This window comes from Neophocaena asiaeorientalis, unplaced genomic scaffold, assembly GCF_003031525.2.
Source record: "Neophocaena asiaeorientalis asiaeorientalis breed wild unplaced genomic scaffold, Neophocaena_asiaeorientalis_V1.1 scaffold7, whole genome shotgun sequence".
Taxonomy (NCBI): domain Eukaryota; kingdom Metazoa; phylum Chordata; class Mammalia; order Artiodactyla; family Phocoenidae; genus Neophocaena; species Neophocaena asiaeorientalis.
Genome location: NW_020185337.1, coordinates 7,600,337 through 7,611,656, shown reverse-complemented (window position 1 = coordinate 7,611,656; position 11,320 = coordinate 7,600,337). Strand labels below are relative to the sequence as shown.

The 11,320-nt window shown below is 44.9% G+C and overlaps 1 protein-coding gene across 4 annotated transcripts in view; it reads right to left on the bottom strand.

Annotated features, from left to right (window-relative positions):
* Positions 1-5,425: 5,425 nt before the first annotated feature.
* SETD7 (SET domain containing 7, histone lysine methyltransferase) overlaps positions 5,426-11,320 on the bottom strand; it is a 49,879-nt gene continuing 43,984 nt past the window's right edge. For all 4 annotated transcript variants that reach the window (XM_024736058.1, XM_024736059.1, XM_024736057.1 and 1 more), the window contains exon 9: positions 5,426-11,117. In XM_024736058.1, the coding sequence (XP_024591826.1) occupies positions 10,937-11,117 (181 nt within the window). In that variant the 3' untranslated portion in view covers positions 5,426-10,936. The remainder of the gene's footprint in view (positions 11,118-11,320) is intronic.

Sequence of the window (11,320 nt, the reverse complement as noted above, 5' to 3'; positions counted from 1 at the left end):
GCCTGTCACACGAGTAACGCAGGTCTTATCACTCTTCCCTTCAGAGCCCTCCAATTGAAGCCCTAACGGCAATTACAGTTTCAACAGCGTTTTTGGAACCTTCAGGAAACTAAGTTGGATAAAGCTGGTTTGTTTTTAAAAACACACAAAAGTGGTTCATGTCATCGGTTTACTTTCCATCCACTCTGAGTTAAAAACCCAGTCCTTAAAATGGCTTTGGGGGCCCCTATAGAATTGGGTTCCTGCTTGCCCTCTGAGCACAGCACCTGGCCGGCCCTTTCTCCTTACAGCCCTGGCCTCCACCCTACCAGACCCCCCGATTTGCAATCCCTCCCTCAGTGCGGTCCCCCACCTAACCGCCACACCCCTTGCCTTGTTCCATAGCACTTACAGCCATTGCTGGCTCACGATCAGGGTCGCCATGAAAACGTAAGCTCCACGAGGCAGGGACTTTGTTTTTGTTCACTGCCAATTTGTTAATGGCTTAGAATAGTGACTGCTACATGGTAAGAAATATGTGTTGATTGAATGAGCAAGCCGAGAAAATGATTTTTTTAAAAACGACACTCCAGCCCAGTCATTCTTACATCAAGTATTTGGAGAATGCTTTGTATGCATCCCGAAAGACACACTTGCTGGCCCCGAAGCCTGTCATCTAAGGGGGAGGCCAGCAAGATGTTTCACTCATTAAACAATCGAGAATACATTGTGGCCCGTGATGTCCATGGGTACAGAAAATCGGGGGGGGGCGGGCAGTGAGGGCAGGTCATGAAGAGTGAGGCCAGCTTCCCCTGCCCCCTCCATACCCCACCCCCCAAAGGTGGCGTTCCAAGGCAGAAAGGACACAGTTAGTGAGTCTGCTCCATGGGTCAAGCACTCAATCTTTTTTTTTTTAGGTATCATTATTAATGTAAATTTACAAGTAAGGAAACTGAAACATAAAGAAGTTTTATCATACAGTTGGGAAATGGCAGCGCTGGGATTTCAATCTAAGATGATTACGAAAGCTCTCTTAAACATTACAATCTGTGGACTCCCGTTCAGTTTATTGAGTGCTTACTATGTGCCTCATGTTAAGGATCCATCAGTGAATGAAACAGACTAAATCCATGCCCACCTGGAGCTGTAGTCTAGAGAGAGGAGAAAGACAGTGAACAAACATGATGGATAATGAAATTATATAGTAAGTTAGAAGGTGAAAGTGGTCTGGAGAAAAAGAAAGGAGGGTAAAGGGGTTCGGAGATGCTGCGAAGAGGAGGGTGCTGTAATTTAAGTGGATGGTCAAGGAAGGCATTTCAGCAAAGACTTGTAGGAGGCGAGGGAGGGAGCCATGTGGATCTGGGAGAAAGACACGCACAGGTGAGAGGGGAGCTGGAGCAAGCCTGGCATTTCTAAAGACAAGAAGGCAGTGAGAGTGACTGGAGGGGAAGGAAGAAGCTCAGGGAGGGAGGAGGGGTTGCAAAAGCTCAATCTTTACAATCCCCAAGCAACCCTGTGCAGCAGGTGTTATCCACGTTTGCTAGAGAGCAGTCTAAAGCCTGCTGTCCTTTGGACAGTGGCAGAGCTGATGAGAACCAGTCTGACTCCAGAGCCCAGGTCCCATCCATCACATGACCCTCGCCGGTGCCACCAGAGAGAGGCAGTGAAACCTCATCACTGAGGGAGCTGCACGTGGTGGGGGTGAGGAATGAGAAATAAGATGGGATGGAGAAGCTACGACTGGAATCAAGGCAGAGGGGGTGAAAGTTCCGGATCAGGGCAGAAGGTGATGAGAGCAAAACCGTAGGAAGGTGGTCTGGATACGCCGAAAGCTCAGCTTCTCTGTATACCGGTGCCGAATCAAACCTCAGAAACAGAGTTTGGGGTGAAGCAGAAAAGGATAGCTTTATTGCTTTGCCAGGCAAAGGGGGACACAGCAGGCTACTGCCTCAGAAGACCGTATGTCCCAACCTGGGAGGATGTGATGAGTTTTATGGTGGTAGTTCAGGGGCGGGGTTGCTGACAAGATGAGGGGGTGTGCAGGGTCTCAGGTGGTCCGTCTCCTAATCTTGATGGGCTTCTCTGGTCCCTGTAATCTGGCCTCAGGTGGTTTCTTAGCTGCTCCTCCCTTGATTAGCAACTGTTCGAATCTGCCCTTTGGAACTCAGGGAAGGTCACGGAGGCTGGAGTCTTGCCTATAAGAAACGGGGGACAAAAAGGCCTCCAGGTCCGGGAGCCCCACAGGGCCCCGCTCGCTTTCAGTATCGCATGGATTGGACCGAGGAGGGATGGGGCCTGGGAGATCAGTCGATTAGCTGGCTAAGCAAATGATCAAGGGAAAGAAGACTTAGACTAAGGATATTAATAGTTGGTTTTACCCTGTGGAGAGCATGAAGAAGTGAAGGGCAGGAGGAGAGAGGAGCTCCCATAAGTGTGGTTAGGAGAGCAGCCTGGAGCCCAGCTGCCCGGCTTCACGCTTTGCCTCTGCCACTTCCTTGTGAGTTCTGCGACCGGGTTACCTAACTGCAAGTCAAGTTACTTAACATCGGTATGCTTCAGTTCTTCCCTCTCTAAAATGGGGTGATAGCAGTACCTGTATCACATGGCTGTTTGTGAGATAAATGAATAAACTAAACATTTAAAACTGCCTTTAAACTTGACCTAAATGTATCTTTGTAGAACTCTCTCCCACACCAGCCACTGGAGAATTCTCGGAGTTGATTTGATTAATTAGAAAATCCATTTATGTATCTGAAGAAACTATTTCCTTTCTTCTCTGAAGAAAATAAGACAAACCCTGTGACGAAGAAGAGGCAGACACTGTGAGCGGTCAACCCAACTGTCTTTTCTCCTTTCTTCCTCGCTGGGAGAATCCCAGCTTCGTTCAGGCCCTCCGCCCTTCTCCACACAGCAGTAAGCTTCCCTCAGGTAATCATGGTGCCCCCATGGCCCTGCAAGGGATTGGTCTAGGTTTCCTCCATGGTAGGGACCATACAAGAGATTTTCCTTTTCACCCACTAGATGTTGCCAAATCTGGCTGTGATGTCTGCAACTGTGACACCCATGCTGTGACTGCAGGGTGAACTGGGCCCTCAGGGCAAACCGGACCTGCTAAGAATTGCAAAGCAGAAAGACAGAAAGTTGGTTAGAATTAACCAACTCCAGGGTCACTCAACACTTCTTGTTATGTGAGATAGTAAATCTTTATTGCTTCAGCTATATTGAGGCAGGTTTTTAGGCTTCTTGAAGCTGGAAGCATTCTGATACTTGCAATATCAGAATGATACTGATACCTGCAAAATCTGATACTTGCCAATAAAAATTTGGTAGCAATCTAGATGGAGCCATTCATCTTTTTCTATGTACATTATAAGAAGTGAAGCTCTAAATGCAAAACCATGGCTTTTGGTTTTCACAAAGAAACAAAACTTCAAGAGAAACACATACCAGTGTGTTGCAGGGGAGTTTGCATCATCTTTTTATATAAAAGGCAACAGCTGTTTTCTAAAATACTTTTGGGGCAAAACTTTCTAGTTGAACAACCCCAAACCAGTCAGATGCATAAAATCCTTCTGAATGATTGTTATCTAATTCTAATTCTAGAAATGAATAATTTCTGAAATAATTTTAAGTCTAGTGTGAATTAGCAGGCTAAATGGTCTGGAACATTAAAACCCAAAAGCAGATATTTAGTAAGAAGTATATGTGGGACGAGTATTGAGACTAAAATTTGGTTTCAATCTTCCTCACAATCCCTTATGCTACAACACTTGAGCCTACATCCATCTTAATCCACAAGAAGTTGCCTGTTCGAGAACAAACGTATGGACACCAAGAGGGGGAAGGCGGGGGTAGGATGAACTGGGAGACTGGGATTGACATATATACGCTAATACGTATAAAATCGACAACTAATGAGAACCTGCTGTATGGCACACGGAACTCTACTTAATGCTCTGTGGTGATCTAAATGGGAAGGAAACCCAAAAAAGAGGGGATATATGTATACATAGAGCTGATTCACTTCTCTGTACAGCAGAAACTAACACAACATTGTAAAGCAACTGTACTCCAGTAAAAACAAACCAAAAATGTTGCCTGATTGTTCACTTTTGAGAGTTGAGCTTCTTAGACTTGCCCCAGTTTTATTCAATTTTTAATCTCACACCCCTCTCCCACACAAGGAGGAAGAATATTAATATTGTGTGTTAGTGGGCGAAACTCTGCCTTAAAGTTCCAGTGTATGGACGTGTCTTCATCCTAGTGGGGAAACTGATCTAGCCCCGTTTGGACTGAGTCATCTCACTTGCTTCAATGGAAGGAAGTGTGATAAGATCAAAGAATGGGCAACCGGGGGAGGTAAGATAAAGCAGGGGGGCTCATGGGCTGCTTCAGTTTGACACCCAGCTTACTGGAATTCACTTCTTTGGGACCATGGGTAGATGGCCCAGCTGATAGCAAAGTACAATTTTTACCTCCTTTGTCACTGGCCTTTCTGCTTTGGGAATGTTGTAGGGGAGAGTTTGGGAACGTTGACAGTGATTGGGCAGAAATAAGGGGTTTCTGGCTTCCTTGGCTCAAAGCTGTCCTAAGATCACCAAGATCTACCACAACATCTAACAACGTTCCTGTATCTTCAACCACAAGTGGAAGTTTCCCATTCTTCAGATATCTTCGCTGATCTTCTGATTTACGTTCAATATCCTTAACATTTATGGAGCCCATCAGATACGTCTGGCTGATGTGGCTAATTTTTCTGGATTCATGGGTGTATGGGGTGCCATGCCAAATACACAGCAGGCTCCTCACCTTTCATACCCCTCCCTCAAGTCTTACTATGATGCTTTGAAAAAGGTAAAAGGTTAATACAGTAAGTCCCCCACATACGAACCTTCAAGTTGCGAACTTTCAAAGATGCGAACGTGCGTTTCATCAGCGTCAGGCATGAGTGAAACTGCAGCTTGCCTTGCATCTCCTGTTGCTGACGGTCCTTCAGCTCTACCATCTCCCACCTCCCCTCCCTTCTCCAGTCCCTAACTCTTCTTGCCTGTTCACTCGATGCCAGCCCCTGGATGCCAGCTGTGGTACTGCACTGCTGTACTTTTCAAGGTACTGTACTGTAAGATTAAAAATGTTTTCTTTGTTGTTTGCATTTGTTTTTTATGTATTATTTGTGTGAAAAGTATTATAAACCTATTACAGTACAGTACTATGTAACCGATTGTTAGCTGGGTACCTAGGCTAACTTTGTTGGACGTACAAACAAAGTGGACTTACGAACGCACTCTCAGAATGGAACTCGTTCGTACGTAGGGGACTTACTGTAACATTTTTAAACAACTTCAAATGTAAAGTTTGCTTAGTAATTTAAATATACAGGAAGACATGTCAGAGAAATACGTTACTGCCTTCCTGCCCCAGGCAACCAAAGGAAGACAACGACAGGTGATTGTATATTTTGTTTAATACTTGCATTGTTTCTATAGCGCAATTATAGCAATCTTTAAATTTACTTTTCATTACAAATATTTGTCAAGTTTTGTTTCAGAAACATTTTTCCTACTCTTGCACATGCACCCAGACACACTACAAAAAACTCATTCATAACACAGTAAGGGCAAACATTATTCATGTAAACATCTTTCATTAATTTCCCATAATTTAAAAAAATCATAGAATTATAGATATTGAATAAGGCTCATAGATTTAGTTCAAATTCCACAAAAGACCAATCAAAGATGCTCGTTAACTGTGATGAGGTTAACTTTTGGTTGCAATAAATGCCGAAAGCATTCCCCTGGCTTCCAATCCTTAAACATACCTCACAACCTAATCAATGCATTTCAGGATAAAAAGAGAACACAGAAAACCCAGGAGGAAAAACTTTTGAAGTAGGGAGCTCAGAACCATGAACCCAACTTTCCTCTATGATAAGCAGACATCGTGTAGTCCCTGTAGTTTCCCAGTACATGACTTGAGATGAATGACAGTCACCCAAAATGTAACCAAGTTGTATGTTAAGATACATTGGTATGTGTGTACATATTGCTAGTATACACAGTGAAAATTTGTCATCATATTTATTATTTCATTATATCCAGGACTAAAGCAGAAAAAAAAAAACCAAACCACTCAAGTTGAATATCATTATAAAGGAGTGTTCTAGTAAGAGTCAGGGGAGTTGGGAGGTATGTCCTATAGGGAGTTGATTGGTCTTGATGTTAAAACGACTTCTAACAACGGTGTGTAAAGTCACAGACAGAGGAAGCAAGGATCTGCGTTATCCGAGGATGTCTCTCTCTGGTTGGAAGTTTGGTGCTTGGGTGCATAGTTTCCCAGAGCTGAGACCGGAAGTGTACTGTGCTGAGAAATGGGCCCCTTGCCAGCAGGACCCTCCTCCATCCTCTCTCGAGGTGGAGGCCCAGAGGCAGGGACTGCTGGCAAAACCGTGAGGTCCCACCCGGGGGTCTGAACCCCAGCTCCACTGAGGGCAGCCTCCCTGACGTTTGTGACTAGGCAGTAAGGAAAGCGGTGGATGGAGGCCAGAAAACCCGGTTCCGAGGTTCCCATGGCCACGTCTGGCTTCTGATTCTGCTGCCCTGCAAAGAAATTGTGCTCCGGATAACTGCACCGGTGTCTCTAATGCCTCTGAGTCACTCACGGGCCCCCAAAGGCCCGGAGTGATGTCACTAAGGGTGGACATACCTCCACGAGCACCTAACTTCCACCAGGAAGCGGCTGAGGCACTGGGGAAGCCTACGAGCTCTCTCCACATCAGGTGCAACAACGCGGGGAAGTTGCCATGAGTCAGAGTTTTTTGTAGGCTTTTTGATTTTGTAAAAATCAAAACTGATCTGCATTATATCTCAATAGACTCAGAGAATTCTCACCAAAAATGTTTGCAATTTGTTTAAATAGCACTGGAATAATTCAACTTCACTTAAATATATTCATTCTACCATGAAAATAGTTCATACAAACATCTATTTACATACAAACACGTTAAAATTTGTGAAAAGGGTTTCCATCCCTGTGGTTGTATGGCTTGAAATAGTTTTCATTGCTTTGAGTATGTCTGCACCCATTTGGCAAAATAAAACGATTACAATTTAGTATTTTAAAAATCAAAATGGATACTGAGGCTCCACATTCCTGAAGGGAAAGATCAAAGACAAAAAAAAAAAAAGTCTATCAAGGTACCTCAAGTAGATGTAAATTCAATATATTTTGTGAACCTTTGATCTGCGGCAAATAAACATTACGACTGTCAGTCTTGCAACATGGTTTTGCTTGTTTTTCTAAAATGAAAGAAGTCTGGATTCTAAATCACTACTCTTAAGACAGAAACTTGAGGCAACTGTTTTAAAACAAAGCACAACAGAAAACAATAACCTTCCTGGAAGATCTTAAATGCATTTTGCAGTGAGTGATTTAAAATTTCATATAGTAAAGGATGTTTACTAAAGTGCCACACACCACTCACTGAGAAGACAACCCTCGAACTCACTGTTCAGTTACTGCAATTTTACCCTTACAATTAAATGTTGTCAATGGTTACACCTGGCCTTCACTTGGGCCTTTTCAGGTTGTTGGTGATAAGGAAATTGTTTTTCAATGTGAAGAACCCCCAGAAGGCAAATAAGTTTAATGACAGCCCCAGACAGGTTCAAAGGGGTCTTGAACAACAAATTTCCTTCTCAGTTTCTCAGGCAGACCAGGGATGAAGCAGGTTAAAATAAGAATAGGTAATGCAAAACTCAAGTCTTCCTTGCCTGTAGCTTTTAAATCTCATCATTCCTCTGTGTCAGAAATTCAGTCCTTACGGTTGTTTTTTGTGAGTCCTTTCAAATGCCCATTTGGGGACATACTCCTACAGATTAGTTCCTATTCCTAACTCTAACACAAGATAATATTTTGTCATAGAAAAGCTGCTAAGGAAAGATCTAGTCATGCAGGAGTTGGACTGAGACGGCTCTGAGTGAATCTGCTGGGGACCATGGCATCAGGCACCCTCCTCAGCACCGGCCCTTTTGCAGGAGAGCAGAAAGTTACGCCTTTATCCCCACCACCTGGACTCTTCCACATTTCTGTTACGATGCTGATGAAACTACCTGCTTCCTGACGTATTTCCTTCCACAGCGGACATCAAGATTCAGTAGAAAAATACATCCCAAGGCTTGCCCCTCAGCTTTGGCTCAAACAGGGAACAAACCCTATTCCCTCACCAGTTAATTCCTCATGGGACCCCAACCCCCTTGACTGTTTTATCTACCTACAGTGAATCTCAAGGCCCCCTACGACCCCACCCTGTGACAAAGCCTTACATTTGGTGTGTGTGGGGGTGTCAGGGGGACAACAGAAGCAGCAGAACCAGACGTGGACACAGAGTGATGGAGAGAGGTACTCGCAGAGGAACAGACAGACAGAGAGGGTCCAATGGGCCAGAGAGACTGGGAGGAGAGGAGGGAGAGAGGGAGCGGGCCGGAGGGATCAGCTGGCACGCTGTTATGTACGAACACCAGCCATTCTCACAGACAACAGAGAGAGAGAGAGGAGAGGGTAGGGCAGGAGAAAGAAGAGCCAGAGAACGAGACAGGAGAGAGGACGTGGAGAGGCTCAGCTTGGATGTACTGCTTCCTCTGATTTGTCTGAACGTCACAGACAGACACACTGCCGGGCTTTAAACTCAGAGAGTTATTCACTATCTTATTTGAAAAATGGATTCGCTGGTTAATCACTATTTCCAACTCTTCAGCCACTTTTGTCAAAAGAAAAGAAAAATTCCACTTGAATGGGGAAGCCCAGTGGGACAGAAATTACACACCATGGCAGCCGGCAGCCTGAAGTCCTTGCTTTGGAGTCCTGCACCATCCTCCCCCGACCGACCGCACTCCCTGATCTGGCTCCACAACCCAACTCACTGGGGCTGATGAAAGCCATCTTTCTCCTGAAGACAGTCACTTACTTTGGGACGCGTTTGAATGAAAGCACCTATCAGAATACAAGTCCCAAGACTCTGCCCATCTGCCAGTTTATGGAACGGTCTCTTTCTACAGAATAGAAGCGATCCTATCCTGGTGCCTTTTAATCTAAAAACTCTATTCAGTTCACTTCGTGGAAGATCTTCCTGGCAGCCTCAGAATTTCTCACGAGTGAACCAGCAGCTTAGCTCCCTGAAACCATGGCCACCCAGCTGCAATGCTGGGGACAGGGGAGCTCTGGGAAGCCTGGATTTACCAAGGGAAAGGGCCACTTCTGTCACTGTCTTGAAGGCTGCATCCTGTGCCCAGGAGCTGCCAGAACTGAAAAGTTGTGAACAGCCCTGGATGAAGCACTTTTGTTAAATTCTTCCCAAGAGCAATGTGTAACTGACGTGAAATAGCAAACTTCCTCCTGCCTGTTTTTCTCTTTTCCTGCTCCCAGCAAGCCTTCCCTACTAGCCAGAGCTACAGTGTGGAAGGCTTCAGCTTTCAAGACCAAACTGACTCGGTGACAGGTGCCCCAGCTGACAGTTGCAACTTGTAGCAACTGCTGCTTTCCAGACCTCCCAGCTCCTCAGCTGGGCATCTGAAGAGGACACAGCTATGGCGTGTGGTGAGGGCACTTACAAAAACCCCAAACTCCCAGAATTCCCCCAGAGTAATCCCAGTCAGGTTACATACCTAATTAGCTAAACTAAAAAACAGGGGCTTTTCTCCTTATTTCTGCAGTTGTGATTACACACGGCTAGCAAAAATGGCTGAAATGCTATTGATACCGTTGCTTCTAAACTATACAGGTGTTAGTCTTAATTCACAAGGCTGTGAAGCAGATAAGTGCTTTGAAATTACAATGATGAAGAGTTTTACCATTAAGGTTTGATTTGTACCTAGTGATCAGTACGTCTCTCTTAACAGTAGCGATTAAAAAAAAAAAAAAACGAAAAACGAAAAAAACCTTTTGAATTCTATGTTATAATTCAAGTTTGCTATTTGACTTTTGAATTCAATGCACTGTTGCCACAAGCCAGACTGCTCTGTTATGTACATTTAATGTGTACCCAAGGAGAAAAAAAATTACTAGCACTATTGAAGATATTGCAAAATTGCCACGTCTACTGCTTAGAAATACTAATTTCCCTCTCTTCTTTCTTAAAGTATATGTTACAACTCTTCCATAACTTAATGCAAACAAAGTAAATTCATTTCTTCTCACATCTTAAAGCAAAGATACCTTTGTTTCCATGCGAGAATAATAATTCTATAATAGTAGCCCGGCCCTAGGAGCCAGGTCTTTATATTAGGACATAATAATGAAACAGTGATATAGAGAGAGCCAGAGAGACCTACACACTGGCACTGAAACGAAATCCATTTGGAAGTTTTCTCTTGTGAAAGATACCTAAGATAGAGAAGAGGACTAAGGGGTGAAGTGACTCAAAAAGTGGGGTTCTGTTCGCTAGGGAAAAAACAAAGCCATTCTATTGCAAGAACAGATCAAAGGTTAAAAGGCAAATGATACTACATTTAGAGAATAAAAATGTAGTAATTCTCTGTCCTCCATATGGCGCATATGCAAGTGTGATAACGCAATTTGCACTGGCCACAGAAATAAACCTCATGGAAAAGCCACTGACTAAAAATGACTGAAAAACCCCCTTTTTCCCTTTTTTCAGTCTAATCGTTTGGCATCTCTGAATGTGGTACAGATTTAGTCTTGAACCACCCAAGAACATCACGCTGTCTTCTGTCAAGTGCTCAACAGTACCTCTCAGGAGGGCGTTGTTGCTAGCTAATTTTAAATCTGGTATGAGTAATACAGTCAGACCTAGTTAGTATTCGAGAAAGTTGTAGCGAACGCAGAGTGAGAGGATGTGATGTCACAGCAGGAGCAGTCCCTGGTTGTCCCGTTGTCGGATGAACGTAGTGCATAGATCCAAGTTTCTACTCCAGGTCTCTGAAGCCCAGAGCCAGGCCTTTCACTTCCGCTGGGTGGCCTGGAAGGCCTTCAGCTCCACCTGGTACCACTCGGGGGCTTCAGGCCCACTCTTCCCCGGGGGGCTGTGGTCGTAGCCATAGGCAACAGTGAGTTCCTCGTCGGCCTCCACGGCTCGGAGCGTGCGAATGCATTTGATGGGTCCAAAACGGGGGTGGACAAACCTAGACATCAAGATGCACATGGTCATTCCCGGGCCGGACCGGGAGGTCAGATGCAAAGGCTAGAAGGGCTGAGGCAGGAATCACCCGTGTGCTTGCTGCGCCCTGGACGCCACCGGCAGGTCCTCAGTGTGTGGGCCACAGAGGAGCCGGCGTCAGCTTCCCCTGGGAGCCTGGTGCTCACAGGGATACTCCGGGCTTCCCCA